At 38.8% G+C, this 22634-nt stretch overlaps 1 protein-coding gene across 9 annotated transcripts; it reads right to left on the reverse strand.

Moving 5' to 3' along the window:
* Nucleotides 1-871: 871 nt before the first annotated feature.
* Nucleotides 872-22212, reverse strand: usp19 (ubiquitin specific peptidase 19). 9 transcript variants are annotated; one of them, XM_027170711.2, is made up of 27 exons: nucleotides 21946-22206; nucleotides 19565-19881; nucleotides 15039-15167; nucleotides 14756-14892; nucleotides 14136-14648; nucleotides 13611-13962; nucleotides 12959-13109; nucleotides 12459-12530; nucleotides 12241-12356; nucleotides 11063-11286; nucleotides 10331-10523; nucleotides 10059-10192; nucleotides 9783-9941; nucleotides 9451-9561; nucleotides 9094-9204; nucleotides 8889-8990; nucleotides 8636-8776; nucleotides 8432-8550; nucleotides 8190-8333; nucleotides 7774-8108; nucleotides 7579-7689; nucleotides 7265-7481; nucleotides 6997-7149; nucleotides 6709-6875; nucleotides 6161-6336; nucleotides 3403-3467; nucleotides 872-2635 (listed from the first exon to the last, which is right to left on the reverse strand). In XM_027170711.2, the coding sequence occupies exons 1-26, from the start codon at nucleotides 22062-22064 to the stop codon at nucleotides 3447-3449; spliced, it is 4524 nt and encodes a 1507-aa protein (XP_027026512.2). In that variant the 5' UTR covers nucleotides 22065-22206; the 3' UTR covers nucleotides 872-2635; nucleotides 3403-3446. The 9 variants fall into 9 exon arrangements, with proteins under 9 accessions (XP_027026512.2, XP_027026510.2, XP_027026509.2 ...); XM_047807535.1 differs by lacking the exon at nucleotides 872-2635 and adding an exon at nucleotides 4060-4360 and having other exon boundaries at nucleotides 3452-3467; nucleotides 21946-22209; XM_027170706.2 differs by lacking the exons at nucleotides 872-2635; nucleotides 3403-3467 and adding an exon at nucleotides 3514-4360 and having other exon boundaries at nucleotides 13611-13883; nucleotides 13953-13962; nucleotides 21946-22212.
* Between the last annotated feature and the right edge of the window lie 422 nt (nucleotides 22213-22634).

The raw sequence follows: 22634 nt of genomic DNA on the forward strand, positions 1-22634 counted from the left end.
AGGTGACTTAAGAGTAGAAAAGCTGTTGGTCCAGATGACATTCCTTAGGAGGTGTGGAAGTGTCTAGACTCTAGATTGTTCAACAGGATTTAAGAGAGTGAGAAAATGCCAGAGGAATGGAGAAGTGTTCTAGTGCCAAACTTTAAGCACAATGGTGATGTGCAGGGTTGTAGCATTTAAAGTTGATGATCTACACAATGAAGCTATGGGAAAGAGTAGTGGAAGGAAGTGGATATTTGTATCGCTTCATGCCCAGAAAGAGCACTACTGATGCAATTTTTGCTATGAAAATGTTAATGGAGAGGTACAGAGATGGTCAGGAGCAGCACTGCGTATTTGTGGATTTAGAGAACACCTACTGTACAGTATGACAGGGCGCCGAGAGAGTAGCTATGGTACTGTATGTGGATGTCAGGAGTGGCAGAGAAATATGTCAGAATAGTTCAGGCTATGTATAAGAGGAGTATGACAGCAGTGAGATGTGCTGTAGGTCAGACATAGGAGACTCGATGTGTGGGGTTACATCAAGTGAAATCAGACAAGAATCTCTGTGGAGAAATATGTTTGGGGAAGACATTGTGATCTAGATTGGCTAGATTGAGATGGTTTGGACATGTACAAAGGAGAGAGAGTGGTTATATTGCCGAGGATAGAGCTAGGTGAAAACTGCTAATTTGCTGTGGCAACCCCTAACAAGAAAAGCCGAAAGTAGTTGTCATTATGGAGTTCTTAAAGTTATTATATGCATTTGTGCTCCTTCAGCTAAAAAAAAAAAGAACTTTTCTGTAACTGATGCTCTTAACCTCTGTGTGCAAAATTGCCTGATTAGATAACTGTATGCATGTGGAGATAAAGACAAAAGAACGGACAATTCAACAGACAATCATTTAATAGCCATAATCCAATCAATATTTTTGGAGTGAAGAACAAACTGTAAAGGTACAAAAGTTTTGCACAGTTAAACAGATGTGGAATTGACTTGTTTTTGATTGACCTGAACATGTAAAATCAGCAGTCCAGCAAATCATATACGGGAACACGTTTTAGTATAAAAGGCAAGGTAAAGTTTTATGGTTGTTCTGTATTTACATGAATTTGTTGGGAGCTCTTATATGTACATGAAGCAGAATCAACAAAGAACAAGACAGAAGCTGAACTATCATTGTGGAGAACAACCCTTTAATTATTAAAAACACTTATTGTGATGTAATGCCAACATGTTCATCCTAGCCACAGCTAACCTGTGAAAAACAACAACAAAAAAAAGACAGCCTTGATGGACCTGTTCTTAAAACTGTTCAACCCTTTAAACACATTTTAAAAATCTCGAAAAGGAGAGCAGTTTAGCTATATACCATTATTAACCTGACTATTATTTTTCTGTGACTATACAGATGGTGTGACTTCAAAATGAAGTGACGAATCATAAAATCAAATTAAAGTCAAATCAAAGGATTAATCATCTGGCAGACTATAGCTAGACTTTGTAAACAGCTAAATGTCCTGTTCCTGGATTTAAGTGATGATCTTTTTAAATAATTTATTATTTTTTTTATCCTGACCTACCCCAAACACTGGTCCAACTCCAATTATTTTAAAGTAAAGGTAAAAATCTTTCAAATCCACTGCTTAAAATTTTAATATGACATAACTAACATATAGCATTTTAGTTAACTTGTTCAACGTTTTATTTATATTATCCATTTAATCTCTTTTTATTCACAGCAGCATTCTTATGATCAAACCCTCAGCTTCTGTTTAATATACAGTCTAATACAAACATAGAAGGGGATGAAAAAAAAAAGAAAAGGAAAAGAGCAAATGACAAACATTACACTAGTTTATCAACATGCACAAGTGTAAGTTAGGTTTTTGCACTTAATGCAGACATTTCCACAGGATGTTGTACATAAAAAAAAGTGTGCGCACGTGCTAGAGTTCATAATTCAAACAAATGACAAACAATATTCCAGAAAGATTCAAAGAAAACCACTCCAACAAGCCAGTCCACATTGGGCGTAAATATGAATATCAGATTGAAATCCGTCCATTGGGTTAACAATTAAATATGTGGGAACCAAACTGCAGGTTAACAAGTGTTTCATTTTTTTTTTTTATTTTTTTAAATTCGTGACAAGTCATCTAATACCTTTAAAGAGGATGAACATGAATACAATGTGGCTGTACCAAACCGCTCCCCCTCCCCACCCCAACTGTGCAATCAAACACTTGCCATCCTGCGATTAGTGAACATCTGAGTGCACACCTGTTCTTAAACAAATGACTGAAACTTTGAGCATATTTTCATGTGCGTTGGGAGACATACACATTTAGCTAATTTCTAACATTTTAAACATTGCACATGTGCAACAGAAGCACCTTTGCTCCGCTTGATCAGATGATGAGCATTGAAGTCTCTTTCAAGGAAGAAATCTCCCTGAGTCAAGGGCTGCTGTGCTGTTTGGTGGTCACTACTACAGCTTTAGGGGCGAGTTTAGTCCACTTCTTCCATGCAGGTATAAGACGAGCCAGAGCATTCTGCGGACCGAGTGAAGAGGTCGGACGTCACTTCTGCACCCAACTGAGGGGGTCCTTCTGGGTCCAGGTCTGTCCCAAAGAGTGCCTGGCTACAAGCCTGTAAAATAAACCATTGTTATAATGGGAGATTTCACACCCCATCTGGTGCACAAGAACGCCAACTGAGAAAATCATTGACATTCTGCTACAAGGAGAGAAACATTATTTGGGTTTACAAAGAAATCATGCAAAAATGTATTGTGCAATGGAGGACTGTCATTTTATTTACAAAACAGAATTACAGATAACTTCTTAAGCACTTAGGACATTGCAGTAGACTCAGTTGTGATAACTGCAAAAATAGAGCATTATCATAAATTATTAATAAACATACTTCTTATAAAACCTGTAAAAGTACATATGAAAGTACTGTACACAGTATGCAAAAACCAACCAATGAATAAATAAATTAATGTCATTACAAGATAGGATTAATTTAAACCAAAGGAAAAATGTAGACAGTAAATGTGGAGGTCATATTTTACACTTTCCTGAAGAGATATTCTTAAGTGAATGATGTGGAAAACGAAGCATTTCAAATGTTAAATGTTTACACGCACACAAACACACACACAAAAATAGCTGTTTTAAGAAAAAAATAAAATCTAGTTTCAGCATGAGTGTATGTACAATTATACATTAACATATACAAGTTGGAATTATGGAACAAGTTTAGTGTTATTAAAAACATTCACTGTAGCAAGACACAGTGAAGTATAAATGGCTTCAATAAGTATTATTGTATTACATTCCCGAGGCCCTGATCACTCCAGCTAACACTACATTACCTTACAAAGTGTTGCATGTCTGATAACATTTACAAACCTAAAGGTGTGCATCAGGACTGCGATCACACTGCATTCATAAAGTCATGGGCATGTTCTTGTGGTCTGGAGTATGCAGTCAGTTATGAAGTCCACAGGACAAATAAAAAACAAAAAACAAACAAAACCCATTTATTATAACAAGTGCATGAGATTCACACTACAAACAATTTAGTAATGCCAATCATCTAACAACGCATGTCTTCTTGACGGAGATAGGTAGCCAAAATACACAGAAAGAACAAGTACAACAGGGAGAACCGGGAATCAAACCCCCAACCACAGAAGTGTGAGGCACATGAGGTCCCAAGTCCTCAATATTTATAAACCCAAAAAAAAAAAAAAAACCCAGAAAAGTAAAAACATGTTTTAGTGTCTTAAAGAGGTTTCATAAGTAGTAAAAATGATTGTACAGTATATTATCAACTAAATTAATTTTATGATGCACTATTGTATATAAAAATCAAATAATTAAGGCAGACATTTAAAAAGGATCATTCCATATTTATAGAAAAGTCACAGAAAGGCCCTTAGATCTACACAATAAATAAACCATCCAGCTAAAGTAACTCGTGTGTACATTTTGGTTTGTGTTGTAGATGCATATCTGTGTGCATATATAAAACAAACACACTGTACATATAGAGACTCTTCGTACATGTGTGACACTTTTCAGTTTATCCCCAATGAGACTTGTATATCTGGGGATAGATGATGTTGAGCAGCAATGCGAACACTGCAGCCATAGTTCCCAGAAGGAAATATGTGGTACGGTCATCATCACAATGATCAGAAACATGTTCCTGTCTGCGCCATGTAAGCCCTCCATGGCGTTTACCCGCTTCCTCCAGCCTCACCCCGGGTCTTCTCTGTCTCGGTCTGGGCCGGAAGAGGCTCCAGGAGGGAGCGCCTTGCTGCCCTTCTGCTTCTTCCTCCAGTTCCTGCCATATCAGAGACGCCTGTGATTGGCGGAAACCTGTGTCAGCTACTGGGACAGGGCCAGGTCTCTAAAGCACCCAATAATAGCCATAGCAATACATCTGCTCAACCACATTGCCCTCTATGAATGCCAGTACCAGCAAACCTCATGAACTGAACATAAACAAAAATATTCTATTCTACTCACCCATACAATCCTATATTTCTAAAAACATGAATATTTTAAAAGCATTGCAAGAAACAGTGAGCATTGCAAGAAATAGTGCTCATTTAGTAGAACAGCAATGTTATGGCAAATCTAGCTAAATAGTTGAATAATAACACATTGATAGCGATGTCAAGGAAAAAAACCCTTCTGACTAAAGCCCTGTAGTCTTTTGCTATCTTCTCTTCTAGTATTTATAATTACTACATATTACATTACGCACTGCAATTTTATTTGCCTTTTTCAAATTGTAATGTTTAACACAAGCAACAGACACCAACTATTTATTAAACTGTACTTTAAACTCCAGAAAAAGTTGGTCTTTGTGATAAAGTAATTTTCACCTTCAGTATTTTAAGTTCAGTAGTTTAGGGGAGCCTTGGTCATCAGTTTGTTGCACTGACATGCTTTAGACTAGTGGGACATGGTACAATCTGTATAGAGACCACTTAAATATGACCTGGCAATAGATTTATCTTGCAATTGTAAAACATTAGTGCTATTAATGTAGATTTAACAATAAGATAATGAAGTAGCTCTCATTAAACTTCCATTAGTTTCTTTCAGCTGAGTATTTTTTTGTCATTGAGTATCAAATCTTCCCTCACTGAAAGTCTGAAATATTTGCACCCCTCCAAAAACAGTTTAGTCCCACTTCAACCTTGTGGATAATCTCACTTGGGTTTGTAGACTTCTCCAGTACAACACACTGAATAGCATTCTTTGGTATACTATGGACATTTTCTAACTAAAACATTGGAAACATTGGATAGTGTCTAAATATCCAATGTGTCATTCAGCTGTATCATATTGGAGAAGCACACAAAATATTTAGTGATAGCGTTCAAATTTCTTTCTAAAAACTCTTGTTAAAGTAAAAGGTAAGTAAGGTTTTGTATTAATCTTTAACTCTGAGGTCTGGCATTTACACCGAACCATGAAGGCACCGCAACAGTTTACTCTAACCAACCTATAACAAAAGAGTAAATCCTTGATCTGTAAGATGTACATAAATCTCTGCTCATTTTTAGCTTGGACACTGCTAATATATTACAGATTAGGTGAAATACAGTACTAGATAAACAGAAAAGCTTATAAACAATTCACACAGTTTACAGAGACTAAAATTTGTTGTTGTGCTTCAATTAGATTTGTGTTTTGTAGCTCAACATCTTTTTTTTTTTTAAGTAAGAAAACTGCTAAAAAAAAGAATCAGACTTGCATTTTAGCATACATCATGTAGCATGTATAAAGGTATAAACAAACATAATACGTTTCCTCATGATTGCTCCAACAAGTTAAAGGGATAGAACAAAAACAAAAAACAATACATTACCTGTACAGAGCTTAAGCTTTAGTATTTAAGAGAAAAGGACACAGGAATTAAAGAGACAAATTTCACCCCAGGTTTCCTTGGGTGCTTAACCTTATACACACATTTATTCACATTTCCCATTGTGATATTAATCATTCAGATAAATACAATTTTTTTTTGTGGTTTTGGCAAAACCAACAGAATTTTTATTCTTTGGGCAGAGAGCTTGTGGGAAGTGAAGTAGCTCCTACTAAGGCAAAGAAAAATAAAATTTTACATGGAAAAAACTAATCAGCTCACCTGACTGGCAGCTGCTCCAGCTCCAGCAGGAGACTCGGCTCCCAACGGGTTGAGCAGGCGAGGAGGTCGTTCTACAGGAGAATTCCTACGTCGGTAGAACAACACATAGGCATAGCGAGTCACCACTTGGCTCTCTTCTACTGTTGTCACGGTGCTGTCATCAAACAGACGCCAGCCTGAGCAAAGACACAAACCCAGTTAATGCAGAGGGAATGGTTAAGTATGTTTGTGTGTTGCAAATTAGTTTGATCCATCCATCCATCCATTTTCTACCACTTATCCGGAAATTAGTTTGATATTGCTAAAAAAAAAACAAAAACAAAAAAAAAACAAAAAACATCATAATATCCGGGGATGACAAAATTCCATATAATGATTCAATCTTAAAATGATTTTCATGCCCATATTTAATTACACACCCTGCTTAAGACCTAATATAAAGTGCATAGTTGCCATATATATCTGGATTATTTTGCACCAAACACATAAGTGCTCTGTTACAAGAGGTTTATGAGGAGAAAAAAAAAGGAAAGAAGATCTGGACCTACCAACGTCACTGCGCTGACTGTTTTTGTCATTGGGTAGACGAGCATAAGCTGTGTAGTGACCTCCAATCATTCCACCATAGTGGTTTATAACAGCATATAGGTCATAAATAGGGGGCTGCTGCACATCTTCCTTCTGGCCAATACAAAACTTACTCAAGTCCAAGTTCCTGTGGATGAAGGCAATTGATACAGAAACGATTTTACAATTAATACACAATAAACATGCAGAAAAAAATTAAAATACACACTACAGACACAAAAATGCTTTAGCTAGGAGCTTTTGCCTACCTCACAGGAAAGTCCACCATGTCATTTATTTTGTCTCTCCAGATGAAGCTTCGGAAGGAAAAACGTTTCAGCTGGATGATGAGAACATTCGGCAGACGCCAAAGCAGAAGCTGCTTGGAAGCCTCCCTGTGCTGCTGACATTTTGGACAATACCTAAACAATACAGGAAAAAGTCCACAATAGAAGAAACGTTACTGCTTACAGAATGTAACAATAATGATCTAAAATAACTTCATTTTATATTTCACTTCACCCCCCCCTTTCCTACCATGCTTCCTCAGGTGCTAGCACCTCAGGCTTGGTGAAGAGGTTGAGACACTGCTCCAGTGTAAAGTGTCCTGCCCTGGCAGTCTCACTGGCAGAGCCAGGGTCCTCATCGAACTCTAGCTCTTTGGAGCGCACCAGTACATAGTCTTTTAGCCGCTCATTATTTTTCCACACCAGCTCAATTGTACAGTCTTCAGGCACCTCCAGAACGCCATCACCTATGTAACAGTAAGTAAATCAGCAGGTAAAAGAGGTTCCTCTGAAAATATGGTTAGACGTTTCATTAAAATGAAGGCATGAGTAGACAGGATTAACCTTTGTCTTCAAGTTTTAGTTCCTTGTTGTTGGCATCTTGTAGCGAGATATAGAATTGGAAACCACTTCTGTAACTACATTCTGAAGGTTGTTGATAGCCAGCGACAGCAGCTGAAAAACACACACAAAAATATTATTTATAAAAATATCCAAAAATGAAATGCATAAAAAATAATTAATTCCATTTGGAAATACCTTCTGGTTTCACAGCCTTTTCGCAAGATGTTTCTTTCTCTCCAAAAGGATCCTGGGAGCTAGACAGTAGCTCAGAGAAGGCAGAATCTGTGGTGTGAGTGGACGGGGAGTTCAGGTCTTCAGCTGAGTGAGCAGAGGCTTGTGCTGCGTCCATTTCAGAAGACACATTTCCCTGCTCCTGAGCATCTCCTTCAACTGCATGAAGATCTTCCTCCTCTGTCCCAGGTCCCTCAGCAATTGAACCGGTTGTTGGAAGGTGATCAACACGAGACAGACTAGCCTCAGGGGAAGTCCGACCAGATTGGAATGGAGGACGGAAAACGTTCACCGAATACCTGCACATGAAAGATTAAATTTTAAGAAAGATTGCCAGGCTGCACAGCTACAGGTGATAAGCAGGTGCATGTCCAACTTACCTGGAAAATCCCTCAAGGAGCTGAGTGAGGCGCGAGTAGGTCAGCCTCGACTCAGGCACACTGATCAAAAATGGCAGGCCTACATTCTCAGAGTTGGGTCGGCATAAAGATTTATGGTTGGGCCAGTGGCTCTTCTGGCATGCCCTACATCACAAAAAATGTGGTTTTACTTTTTAGAATGAGGACAACAAGGAATAACACCACATCCACAATGACAACCAGGAACTGAACAAATGACTCACTGGTTGCAGTAACCCACACGATAACATCGTGTACAGCGCCTCAGTTTCTCATCATCTGACAGAGGAGGCTTCTGGCAGGCGGCACACTTGGCTATAGGAATACTAGGAACCTGAAGCCTCTACAAATATAAAGAAAAATAAGTAAATGAACAAAAAATAATGTGAAAATAATTTAGTGACATGTTTATTAAAAAGTTGTGTGACCTGATGGACCCTAAGCAGCACCACTTTCTCTTTAGTCAGCTCTTTGGAGACCACCTCAAAGCAGAAGAGCATGTCGGTGGATGTAACGGTATCAAGGGTGTGAGAAGGTAGGAATATTCGATGGAAACGATTTTTCACCACCTTAGGAGGAAAATGCACTTTAAAACATAGGGCTAAACTGTTTAACTATATAAAGACTTTCATCTATTTGGGATAATCTGGCATCTGTTATATTTAAATAGTACAGGCATACCTCTGCCAATCTTAGGTTCTCTGGTTTGACTCTCACGCTCCGGGACATAGACTCCAACACTTCTGCTGTGCTTGAATTCTCTTTACTGACACTCACCAAAAACTGCATAAAACATTCACAAAGCTGTTAAGTGCAATAAATAAAAGATGATGATATGAATGCAATGCCCTTGAATTTTAGAGCAAATGAACAGGCTGAATTTTACCTTGACTGGTTTCTTGTGAGGCTCCCTAGCAAAATAGAAGACAGTGAGCACCTTTTGTTTCTGAGGTAGAGGGACAGGCAGGTAAAGGAAGGGGTCAAATGTTATAGAAACCTAGAAGAAAGATGAAGTGATTGTTAAAAAAAATATACAAAACTCTAATATCACCGTTTTATACATCTTTGATTTCTTACAACCCTCCTAGCAAAGTTTTCATATTTCACACCAGTCATAAAGCCCAAGCCCCATTATCCTAAAAAATAACCACAGAGGGGCAGTGTAAATCAGCTTTTAACTAAATTCAATCAGGTGTATACATTAGAGAGAAAAAGAAAGACAAAAACGGGCACATTCGATTACCTTGGAGCACATTGGGCACACAAGCTTAGACTTGTACTGGCCTTGAAACAGATCAACAATAAATGAATCATTTCTCATTTTGTGCCTTTGCCATGCTTCTTCTGCAACAACCTGTCAAATCATACATGAAAAGACAAACATTAAACATCAAAGTTTCCCCCTATTTATGCATTAAAAACAACAAATATATACACATTTAAATGAATTTGGAACAAGAGACTCAGAATCTCTGTATCCACTCGGAGGTATCAAGCAATACAGATGGAACAAATTGTGTTGGTTGTGTGCAACATGAACAGTGCTATTCAGAAACAAGGATGTAGGAGCAACACCTCATCCTGGCGGCCATCTGAATCCACAGTTTCTGTATAGGGTTTGTTTTGGATACGGTTCAGATCCTCGTGCAGCCCGTCCAAAAGGAACGCCATGAATTCTTGGGCATCGTGTTGGGCATAACCTGTAAACTGACTAGCCTTACTGGCCACTATTGCCTACAGGAAGAGAAAGACAAGCACATTTGTTTAACTGGTTGATTGGGCTGTTCAGTGAACAAGTAGAACCTACAGTAGATGAATAAAGTACAGCAGCAGCAAGAAGGAAAAACAGACCTTTAATTTAGAAGGCTGAAAAGCATGATGAGTGCCTTTCCATAACGTCCGCAGCAGCACTGCAAACCCAATGGCTAACCTTCCACCTGTACCCAGGGGGTTATTACAGTTGATCTCTGTCTCAAATGCCCGATCTAAAATAAGGGCAAAATATTTAGCTCAACAAGAAGCACGATATTTTCTCCCAAAGTACCTTGAGGTGAGGCCAGTGATTGTTGTTATTAGCTTATTTCTCATATTGCTTTAATCACTTAACACTAAAAACCCCTTACCATGGAAATAGTCTCTCAGTTCACGTGTGTTAGAGAGAGACTGGATTACGCTGTTCATAAAGCATGTGTTTCCGAGGTTGACCAGCCCCGTGAAGCCAGGGAGACACACCTTCTTCTCTTCCTCTTCCTCAGGTCGCTCACTGCCTGCAGGAGGAGCGTGGGTCATCGGTTGAACCATACAGGTGGGCTTCGGCTGGGGATGAGAGTCAATCCAAACGGTTAAGTGCACAAGATACATCCAGTGGGACCTGAGAGCATTTCTCATTGCACATTCAGAAATAAAAACTGGCTTAAACAAGAGCGAACACTATTTCCAACAAACCTGAGACTGTTGTGCTCAGAGAGATAAGGAAGCAAGTTAAGACTGCAGAACCTTTCAAATGCACAACACTGACAAGACTATAATGGATGAAAAGCTTGGGCATGGTTTCTTTGTCTAAACAGACGTCAGGATTACCAGCTTACAAAACCTTAATTAACACATGTAAACTCCATCTCTCTCATAAACACAGACTAAGAAAACATGAGACAAAAAAATTCAAAGCAAAACATCATTAACAGGATAAAAATCAAACATCCAGAACAATCCTAGTTCACCTCCAGAAATGAGATAAAATGTTCTGGTACTTGTTGCTGTGATGAATGCCATAAATTCTTTCAACACTACTATAAAGACTATGATGAATAAAAAAAAAAATATGAGGAAAAAACATTCCACAGTTTCTGTCTTACCGCGGTAATTGCTGTCTCTTGTTTGATAGGAACATGATCAGAGACAGAATGTGGAACCACCGCATCTAAGGTACCATCTTCTGGTGTCCGAGAGGATTTAGGCTTCTCCTCCCCTGCCCGTGGCTCCTCCTTGGCAGGCAGAGCATGCTGGCTGCTCCCTGGCTGACTCTTCTCAATGGAGGAAGGCCCGGAGGGCACAGCAACCTTCGCGCCCCCCACTGCACCTTAAACAAAGGAGAAAAGAGCTTGTGGTTAGAAAATAAAAGCTAATTCAATAATGATCAACAAGTTTTGCAAAAATGGATGTTGAAAAATGGGTATAGTTAAGTACAGAATTACTGTTGTTAGTAAGAAGGGCAACGCTGCCTGGACTAAGGGGATATCCAGATGGACATGCTCGGTGGTATGTCTATATCGAGTTACTAGATCATTCTCTGCTTACACACTCCTTCTCTGAATAGTGCCCTCATGTCCACATGTCTTGTCAGCTGCTCCAGCTACAACAGAACCCAAGCTTATTCAATTTAACCAACTCTGATTTGCATCGTGTAAAAACTACCTCAGTCTCTTTCTTTCCCACCCACTATAGTTTCAATCAAAATGTGTCATCACAAATATTTCTACCCACCACCTTAGAGAATTTCTTGTAAAAACAGAAACTTGCTGGCATGTTTGAAACATGCCTTGCTCGCCAAGTCATACCAAATTCTGAAGGCGGCCCTCAGGTAAATGTTATTTTTGATAGAGCAAGTTGGAGTCCCAATCAGTGCTGTTGGTTATGTCCCATGATTATAACCTAAATTTAAATGCAATTTCAAGTGCATTTTCGGGGCTACACTTTCCATGCTGGTCCACATTAGAGTTGCACAACTATAAAAGTGTGGACAGAAAACTAATTAACTTGTCGAAAGAGTGGATGCGTATGGAATTTATCCTCAAAAGCCTGATAAGCTACTTAGTTAAATAAGTGTAATAATACCAACAAAAATGCAGGCGTGTTTAAATTCCCAGGGTGTGGACGTACTTACCGTCTTTTTCTATGGAAATTCTGGGCTGGAAATCTACTCACAACCCAACAGCGACCGTGAGATTATTGAAAAAAAATAATGGTCCACAAAAAATTGACTACAGATACATGTAATGATCTGGTAAGAGCAAGTAGAAGCCAGGCAGCAGACCTTGTGAAACTTGGGCTTCCAGCCCGCCCCATCGCTGACTGTGTCTCTTCCTCAGGGTGATGTCGATACGCGATGGAGTGAAGGAAAAACTACACTGTTCCGGCTGAATCAGGTTCCTGTAATATTTCCCAATAAATAATCCAATTTACAGAGATGCTGGACAAACTAGACACTGACGCTTGAATTACTAATATTAACCACTAGGCAGAAGCTTTTACCTGAGTTTGACTTGCCACTTGAAGACAGTGTTTGGTCCACAGTCTGGATGTTTACGTAAAAAATTAGCATCGCTGTAAGGAGAAATACAATAGTAACTGAAATAGGGCTGGATTTCTATTCAGGGAGAAATAAAAACGGATAGAATGGTTCACTACTAGTCGGGGGCAAACTGCATGGCCCATTTCATTCACCCAGCACATGGCTTAAATACACTAAGAAATGTGTATACAGTATACAAAGGATACTTTAAATAATTTCTTTATAATATTAAGACAGAAGGACACTGGTTCACAAAAGTTTAAAAATATATTTATTTAAATAATATACATGGAATATTATTAAGTACTTACTATTTGCTAGGATGATAATTCTGCATACAACATAATTTATACAGATTACAGAGTATTTTCACCACATTTCAATTAAACTACTTCTGTTATGGTAACTATACTACAAGGAGGTCAGCTGGGAAAAAACAAAACAAAAAAAAAAAACTCACCTGGTCTGGAAGATGAGGGTGAAGTCTTGTTCCCTGAAGAGCACCCTGGAAATCTCTTTACAGATTTCCTTCAAGTAGACATTGACAACCATCAGGTCTGTCCCTTTTTCATATGAATCATTCTTCACAAATGACAGGTTCACCATTGGCTCTGGGACCAAAAAGGAAATAAACAAACAAAAAAATTGTTATTTAAACCATTTTTGCATTTTATGGCCCTTCTGGTCTCTTCATTTAATCAGATTCCAAAGAGTGATCCCATAATGCACCAGGGCCAGGACATTCTGGGAGAGTAAATATTAAGGATGACTATCAAGCACCTACAGTCCTACACGCATCTGACACGACTCTCAGCTAGGGGACAGACATTTAGGCATTACATAAAGTAGTTAAAGTTTAGTTTATTAATTTATAAAGCACATTTAAAAACAACAACCGTTACAGCCAAAGTGCTGTACATCAAGTAAAAACAAACAAGAACAGTGCAAAAGTAAAAACACAATCCAAAACAAACCAAAAGAAAACAAAATTCTACAACTTCAAACAGAGTTAAAACATAGAGTAAAAGTGGGTTTAAAGCAAAATAAAATCTAAAGATCAAACATTTCAACGCATGCTTTGTATGCTAATCTAGTCAGAGTGTAAAACTGACCTCTGTCCTTCTCGAGACTCTTCTCACATGGTTCCTCTTTAGATCTGTCCCTTTTCTCCTCCTCTGTATTTTTAAACTCTTGCCTCTTGGGGTCAACTGATGGAACAATCTCTGCAAATTCCACATGGTGAGTTGGGATGTCCGTTTGTCTTTGGCCCTGTGCAGCATCTTCATTTGTCCCTTGCTCTTTGTTTTTCTCTGTGTCCTCTGGGACAGTTCCACCTCTGCTAGACTCCTCAGTTTTACAGGTTTCTCCAGGAGACAGAGGTATTTCTACAAGAGCAGAAGGCTCATGTGGCTCAAGAATTGGCTCACAAACAGTTACCTGATTCTTATTCTTACCTGCTTCAGCCTAAAAGACAAAAGACATGTGACACCATAGAACACATTACACCACTATGACACTCCGTCACATAACATTTTATATTCATTTTATAATTATCTTCATGAAGCTGGACAATAGATACAAAGAATTAAAAACATTTTGAAATGAATAAACCAAGATACTGTGATATTACTACTTACCAGAGTGTGTCTGTCTGTCTTCTTTTCAATCCCTTTCTCTTGTTGTGCTCCCTGGCATGCTTTAATCTGGGATTCTGATTTGCCTTCTTGGGCAGTGGAGGACACAGGGGCAGATCCACAACTTGTTTGAGCTTTGCCATTGACAAGTGGTTTGAGCTCATGCTCTCCTGCAGGGCTAGATGCTACAGTGGGCTCCTTTGTGCTTTTAGAAGGACGGACATTTCTCTTGGCAGTGGGCTTGGGTGTCTGGTCTCCTTTACTGCCTGTCTTACTCTCAGATACTCTGATTCTTGAACTCTCAAGAATCTCTGCCTGTTTGTTCTTCATTCCCCTTTTTACCCCACGATCAGGTTTACTGCAGTTCGGAACTGTCTGTGGTGCCTGCTCTCCCAGTCTGCTGGACGTTTTGAGCGTTTCAGAGCTCAAGCTGGATTTCTCAGAGCACTCTGCTGAGGACTTTTGACTGCATCCACTCTCCCCCAACAGGTTCAATGGGTTGCTCTCTTTGTTGTTCTGGAAAAACGCAAAGCAATAAAAAAAAGTTTGAATATGAACCAGTGAATAAAAACTTATTTTGAAGGTCTGTCTATTGAGACAGAAGCAGACGTAGCTCTTAATACCATAAGAGTGGGCCAGTCATTGAAGGGGACTTTCTTTTGCATGATAAGCTGCAATATGCTGCCTTTCTCCTTATACAGCACTTTACTGCAGGAGCTCTCTATCTCAGCGTGTAGGTGACAGCTCCACTCACGCCCATCTGAGATCACAGCACACAGGTGTCATACAAAAACACAATATATTAATGCTTAAATAAAACATATGACGAGAATGGGAATGGGCTTGAATGCCTGAGTTTTAAATACAGTGAAATATGACAGTACACATCACGGCATGTTTGGTTACCTGGGAAGCGGACTTGGCAGGCCGTATCTGAAAAGGCAGTGTCAACATTCTCCACCTTCAGTGCACCCTCACCACATCGCAGCCTGACTATCACCTCATCTGCATTCTGCTTCCAGTCTAGAAGTAGATCTGTGGGTGCAAATCACACGTTAATGCTGTCCTTTCAACACCTGGATATTGGCAGTGAATGTAACACTCCAAGAAACTGCTGCTATGTGCAACAAGCTTTCTTACTAGGCCTGTTCATCTTATTCAGGAAAGCAGGTGGAGGAAAAACTACCACAGACTTTGTAATATTTGCTTTACTTCAAGTTCTGCCCTTCCACTTTAACGTATCTTGCCCTACAGACTCAGCGAGGTGAAAAAGAGGACACAGGTGTCAATGTTTGCAGAACTATATCCTTTGTGCACAATTAATTATTTGTTTGCTTTTATAGAAAGGTTTACTTTGAGACAAACTATGTGAATCAGGCCTGGAAAGCCAAGTTTGGGCTTTTATATAGAGCAGGACGCGTGCAACCCCATTTGCCAGGTTTCAGCCTGACTCAACATCTCAAGTGGCAGTGGAGATGCTTAGTGAAATCTACTAAGAAAGAAAGAAAATCTTAATTCAGTCATCAAGTCAATTCAAAACTATGAGATATGATACATGGCATCTGTAACTGCTCAGCACGGAGCTCAAAGCTCATTCTACATCAAAGAACACTGACTGACAGCAGAGGGAACATGGAGAATTTTGCAAAGGCGAGGGAATAGATGCGAGTGATATTATAGGGAATAAAAGTTCACCTTGTCTCTTATTTCCATGTGGAAAACCTGGTCTCTAATTTAACAAACTAGGCATTATTAAGTATCACAGTATCCAAAAACAGACTTAAACGTGTGTATATTATGGCTTTCCTTACCTACAAATGTACACCGGTAAATGCTATTTTCTAGAGAATGTCTGTTAGGACAAAGCACTTGAGCCACAGTGTAATGCTGAAGAGGTGTGTGTATGCTGGAGGGAGAGCTGGTGCAGGGTAGAGCTGCTCTCATGACCTTGACAAAGACCTGTTTCACTGAGGCAGCCTCTCACAGAGTTGGATTACAACGCTTCAGCATTCAGCAGGCAAGTGAGCACATACAGACACACACAAACATGCACTACCACACAAACAAACTACACTGTAAAACCTCTGAGCAACAAACTAACCAGCCCACAAGTCTAATGAAGCTCAAAAGAGGAAACTGGAAAATTCTGTTAAGAAAAATCGCAGGTATTTAAGTGTCTAAAAGTGTGTGTGTGTTTGTAGACATTAAAAACCAAATAACAAAAAAAAAGCCAAACTAATATTTTGAATGAACAGTCATGCTCCTGAGAAGGTGAACATATCCACAACTTTATGAAATGAAAAAAAAAATAAATAAATAAAAATAAATAGTGGGTGTGTGATGGTTTCTACAGATGATGACAAAACCAAGCTGGGAAGTTTCATAAATACAAGCAATAAGTGCTCACCACAACTCAAGAGATGTAAGCATAAGCAAAAAAGACAATACTGAAATGGTAACTTCTGTCTTCATTATGTTTACTTATAAAGAAACAATACAGCTGCCACATTTTGAAGACCAAATCAACAGATGCACAGCCCATGCTGTGTCAAAGTGACAATGCTTTCCTCACCTTAATAATTAAGAAACACCTCAAGCTTTTACTTAACTATAATCCCAGGAGACAGCAAACAGTACTAAAATATGTAGAAGAGAAAGGCCACAGAACACAGCCCATTAGCTTTGTCTTATTCTGAAGACAACACTTACTTTCGCTCCTTTCCCTTCTTCTACAAGTGTTTATTTTAAACAGCAGATGTAAAAAAAACTCACTGCAAAGTGATGTGCTGCCCTGCCTTGTAATTAAACAAGCCATAGATAATTATATGTTAAACTACACCAAAGAGGGCGTAATACACTTTTATACTACTTCCTCATAGCTTTAATTGTATTCATTATAATCAGATGCAAACACCTTCCCATTTAGATCCTAAAGCTTGTTTTTTGAGGAGTCATTTCAGCAGATTTTTACTTGACACTCTGTATGCTTATATAAATATGCTACAGCAGACTTTGTTACAGCTTGTGTTTTCCAGTGATGTTCTTCCTCCTGCTGGTGGCTTTTACATGAGCCTTGTACACACTGATTTTTAATGAAAAGAAAAGAAAAAAAAAATCTCCTGGCACATTGCATAAAATCTCTCTATTTTTCTCTGAATGATCAAGGCAGCTGAATAAAAAGTGTTTGACACCATGACACCTATTAACCCACTATTAACTATTACCAGTGAAAACATTTAGGTTTGCTTTCTATATGGGGTGCACTTATGTTTGACACATATGGATCAAAAAGGGCTTTAGTAAATTTTTGGCAATTCCCGAAAAACTTACTCCAAATATTCTGTAATCACAAAATTATGAAATACTAGAGGAACTGATTTCTTCTATGACATTTATTTTAAATGTCCAATACTTACATAAAGGTATATTTCTTTTAACAATGCATGCATTTCTTCTCTTTCTGCTTTCCTTATTGCTCCCTCACACACACAAAGCAGGGAACACATGCAGTCACGAGCGCACACTCAACAAAAAGCATGTTATATGTGTGTGTGATGCAGCTATGTTCTATCAGAAAGGGAAAAAACTATGACTGTATGCCGACAGAGAGTAAGTAGGTGGTATCTTTTCAGTGTCAAATGTCAGCATCGAATCATACCACAAACATGCTGAGAGGGAATCTGAAAACCAGTCACAAAAATCACTGTGAAGTGTGGCAGGATTTTTTTTATATCTTTTAGATACGATATAAATACCAAAGCTTGGAGATATGGACACTGACAAACTTTTAGCCAAGCCATCTATACAAGCTTCCGAAAGCTGTTTATGCAAAATGTTAAACTATAATGTTATGCAATGATTAGTGAAAGATTACTGTTACTAATCTATTCTCATTCTAGAATAGATTACTGTTACTAATCTATTCTCATTCTAGAATACGCTAGTGAATCAGACCGGGAAATAAAGATTATGGACCCTCTCCATCACACCCAAGTATTTGGAAGTACATAATTGCCTATATTGTCTTTGTATGATGTAGCATTACAATTTCCTTCCACTGGGACAAGTGGGCTCAATCCTGTTCCAAAGTGACGATGACCCAGTGCACAAAGCCAGCACCACACTGTGCAAAGTCTAGTGTAAAAGAATTCAAGTATCCTACACGAAACCCTGACATCAACCCCACTGAACACCATTGGGTTGAAACTCTAACCCCTGGCCTTCTCAACTGACATTACTGTCTGACCTCAAAAATACTCATGTCTGAATAAAACAAATATGCACAGACACATGCCAGAATCTGCCTTTCCTTTCTCTGGTTCAACATATCAGGTTTAACACATAAAAGGTATAATAATCTGATGAGTATTGTTGGCTGGTTGGTTGAATGTTGAAATGAATTACATTACACACTGATGAAACCGTACTTGACTACACTGGAGGTGCTACTTCTTTAACAATCATCTTTTTTTCTGTGCCTAATACTCGCCGTTTGGGGGAAAATAAGCAGCAAGTTCAATAATAAGCAGCAAGTGCAATATTTCATGCCAACATCAACTTGCAGTACATTTCCTCTTGCAAATAAAAATAAAATAAAATCAATTTAAGAGTCATCACTTTGTATATTTAAAAACAGTATTGCAAATCTATACCAGGATTGCAGATTTCAAATGAACTGTTTAGATGCATCCTAAACCGAGCGGTTTGTTTTGCTCAAATGTCCCGGCAGTACATTTATTTTAATTAAGCTTCAATTAACAAGTTTCAAATTTGTGCAAAGCAAAAAACCTCATCCAGGCATGATCATTAAACATTTAGCAAGAAAAGGTTGTTACTCATCAATTCATTTTATGCATTGCATTCAGGGCCAATGATACTCTGGTTGTCAAAAAACACCACAAATCATTATCATGACTTTGCTCTTCATCTAGTTTGACCAATTTAAAAAAGCTACAGAGAAATAGATTAAATTAAAGGGGTTTTTACGCAATGTGTATGATTTCATTCCCGACAAGTTTCAACTTTTATTAAGGTTATGTCTCAAAATGTTAGTTTGACACCAACTAAAATTTTCAATTAGATTCATGTGTGTAAATGAGCTGGGGTTTTTTCTGTCTTTCAGAGGACCATTTTAATGCATAAGAAACAAGTCATGACTCAAACATCCACACACATTCCATTATTAAATATATCCAGGTACAAAAATAATCTACTGCGTTATAAGACGTTATTAAAACGCGTTGAGTTTATTCTTCTCTGGTTAAGGTGAGTAGTCGGATTAACACATTATGATTCATGTTAACGCAGGATCCAAAAGACAATCAGTATTATTGATCATCCCAAACAGAACGATGATCTAATTGCCAAAATGAAAAGTGCAGTGATTAAACATGACCTTGAACTTGAGCTGCATAATGGCTCTGATGGCTCACCTTTCTTAGACTCCTGGTTAGCCGCAGTTGCAGCACGCTTGGCCTCTCTGCTCTCTTGGTTAGCGCGATCTTTTTGCTTCTTTTTGCTGCTGCTCTCCTCAGCTCCTCTCTGCGCTCGCCTGCGGCTCGTCTGGCCCGATGCAGAGCTGCTACTGCTAGCCATCTTCAGCCACTTGCCACTGACAGGGCGGCTGCCTCTAACCTCGCTGCCACCGGCCGAGCCGCTTTCACTGGGGTCTGAGTCCGAGCTGCGCCGCTTCCTGCTCGGGCCGGCTATTTTGGCGGCGTTGCTACTCCCGTCACAGAATCTGGTTGTGCTGAAGAGAGAGCAGGACAGCAGTTGTGTGTGTGTTTATAAAAGACCGAACGTGATAATCTCCCGTTAAAGCCTAATGTCTAACGCTATGTTTTGTGCGTTAGCTGCAGCGTCATGCTAACACCGTGAAGTCGCGGAACACCAACAAAAACACTCGGTCACTCTAACTGATGACTCTTGCTTTCAATCTGGGAAAAAATATGTTGAACGTCTACAGCTTGAAAAAAAAAATGGGGGGAAAAAAAGCCTTTCATACATAATTACACGCTAACCTACTCGCTTGTTTAGTAACAGGAGGTCACGTAGCTATTTACTTGGAAGCATTCAATGTGTACCGAAAGCGCATTGAGATCAATTAAATATGAAGTTTGACGCATAAAATACTTGTAAATTAGTGTAAAAACACGTGAAAATCCGTGAGCGAAGAGAGATCTGCTCCCATAGCTGATTGTTATAAATTATCGATGCCGGTGTCGGGTAACATTGGCGAGAGAAACCGGATTAGCTCGCCTTCATTGTCGCGCTAGCTAACAAGCTGGCTGAAATAAAAGGCTTTAAAAAAGACGTTACGGAAAACAGAAACAAACAACCAGTGCTGAAAATAAGATTACTGTGAATTAAGTTACAGTACATCAGGACTGTCAGCTATCTAATAAAATTTAAACTACAGTAACAGACCAATTTTGGTAGTTAGCTGTTTAGCATGTTAGCTTGGTTTCGTCTGTTTGGTTAACGGTGAAGCTTCGATTAGCTCTTCTGTAACCGCGTTTTATTTCGCAATACACTTCACAGCATTTAGCTGATATACATATTTATTAAACCATCTTGTGACATTAGAGAGAAAAGCCAGACAGAAAGCTCTTGAAGCCTCGTACCGAGTGGGCTGGCTAATTTAGCACATAGCTAATTAGCTACAAAGACAAACACCGGCTGGTTAGTTAGCTAACTTGCTAGCTAGTCGAAAGCACGAAGGAGTAGCAGCATATCATGCATTTCTCTGTTTCGGTGAAACGGTAGAATTATTAACGACACGTTTTATCACTGCAGTGAAGACTTGCACTTTAGTCGAGACTAATCTCGGTGTCAGAAGTGTGTTTAAAACCTTAAGCTCGGTTTAATAACATTAATAATAACAACAATAATAAAGCAAGCGGGCCGTCGTCGTTACCTCGAAACTAAAAGCTTCGTTATTTCCAGAAGATTCTAACCAGGGCCCATTGCTGCTCGGAGACTGACAGCAGAGATGATTTTAATATTTAAAAAAAAAAAAAAAAAAAAAAAACTTCCTTTGTTTCCTCAACCCGATCTACAGGTCCCAGCTAACAGCTCGCAGGTCAGGGCAGAAAACAAACCGGAGACGAGTTACCTGCCTCACCATCTGCCACGACTTCCGGGCTCAGTCTGCATTCATTTAATCAACCACTAGAGGTCCAATAGTGAATATTCACTACGTCATAGTGAGGTTAAAGACCTTTAGCTATACAGGCAGCCCTCTGTTGTCCATAACGTACATTGCAATTGAGTTAAAAACCTTAGCAAGTATTCTTCTCTCCTCAACTTAATTGAAATGAAGTGTTCTGAGTGTTATAAGCTCACCAGTCACTTAACTAGGAACACCTTCACACATTTTTGTGACTAGAATGTGAGTAGTCTGTCTATACTGAAAATTCCAACACTTCAAGGACCTAGACGATGAACGTATTCAGCATCAAAAATGAAGCATGGATGCTGGACACTACATTCAATCAACAGTCACAGTTTTGTCTATATAGAGGAAGAGGCTTTGAGGCTATCAGGTGCTGATGCTGGATGAGAACATTTTCCATTTTAATTTGAGTGGATACTGATTTATTCTTCAACATTTCAAATATTCATTGTAGTCTCTCAAAGCTAGAGTTGTTGCATTGGGTGTTCACAGGGTCATTTGCCATCGGACTGGGAAACGGATTACATTTACGTTTAGTTCTAAACTGTTAGTGTTACATTTGGGATAATGTGTATTCAAGAAAGGTCAGAGAATAGACAATCTTATTCAAGCTGGACAAAGAAAGCTTTAACCAGTTACCTTGCTGAGCAGAAAAGCATCTCAGGAAGCCCACCACCCCAAACATTGAGGCAGACAGGTTGTTCCTTTTCCAGTCTCTTTTTGGGCCTGGCTGAAATCTGAAAATCCCTCGTATCCATAATGTGCACAATATATCAGTACTAATGCCTTAAAGGAACAAAATCCTTGTTCTTCTGTAATTTCCCACACTTTATGTACATAACTGATCAGTCATATTCTATATTCATATTTAATACTCATTCTGTATATATTGTCTTTTATAGTTTGTATAATATAGTGTTATTTATGTCTGTACTTTTCAGAGTCACAAACAGCTGGAACCAAATTCCTTGTGTGTGTCAACACACTTGGCCAATAAACCTGATTCTGATTCTGATTCTAATCTGCCAGTAAAACACCATAACTACTGCATTCCTTAAAACACCTTCAGGTTTCTTTTATTAGATTAGTAAACATGATTAATGTTACCTACCATACTATCACTTCATACCATACCATACATGTTACCTACCATACTATCACTTTATACTCCAGGTATCGCTTAGCAAAATAAATGACAATATGGAAAATGTATTATGGTTTTTTGTTGTATGCAGGGAAAAGGAATTTGGGAAACAAGCAGAGGTCTATCAGGGAGCAGAGAATTCCGAACAAAGTCTGAAACTAGTCTCATCTATTACATGGTAATT

Source organism: Tachysurus fulvidraco, chromosome 23, assembly GCF_022655615.1.
Source record: "Tachysurus fulvidraco isolate hzauxx_2018 chromosome 23, HZAU_PFXX_2.0, whole genome shotgun sequence".
Taxonomy (NCBI): Eukaryota; Metazoa; Chordata; class Actinopteri; order Siluriformes; family Bagridae; genus Tachysurus; species Tachysurus fulvidraco.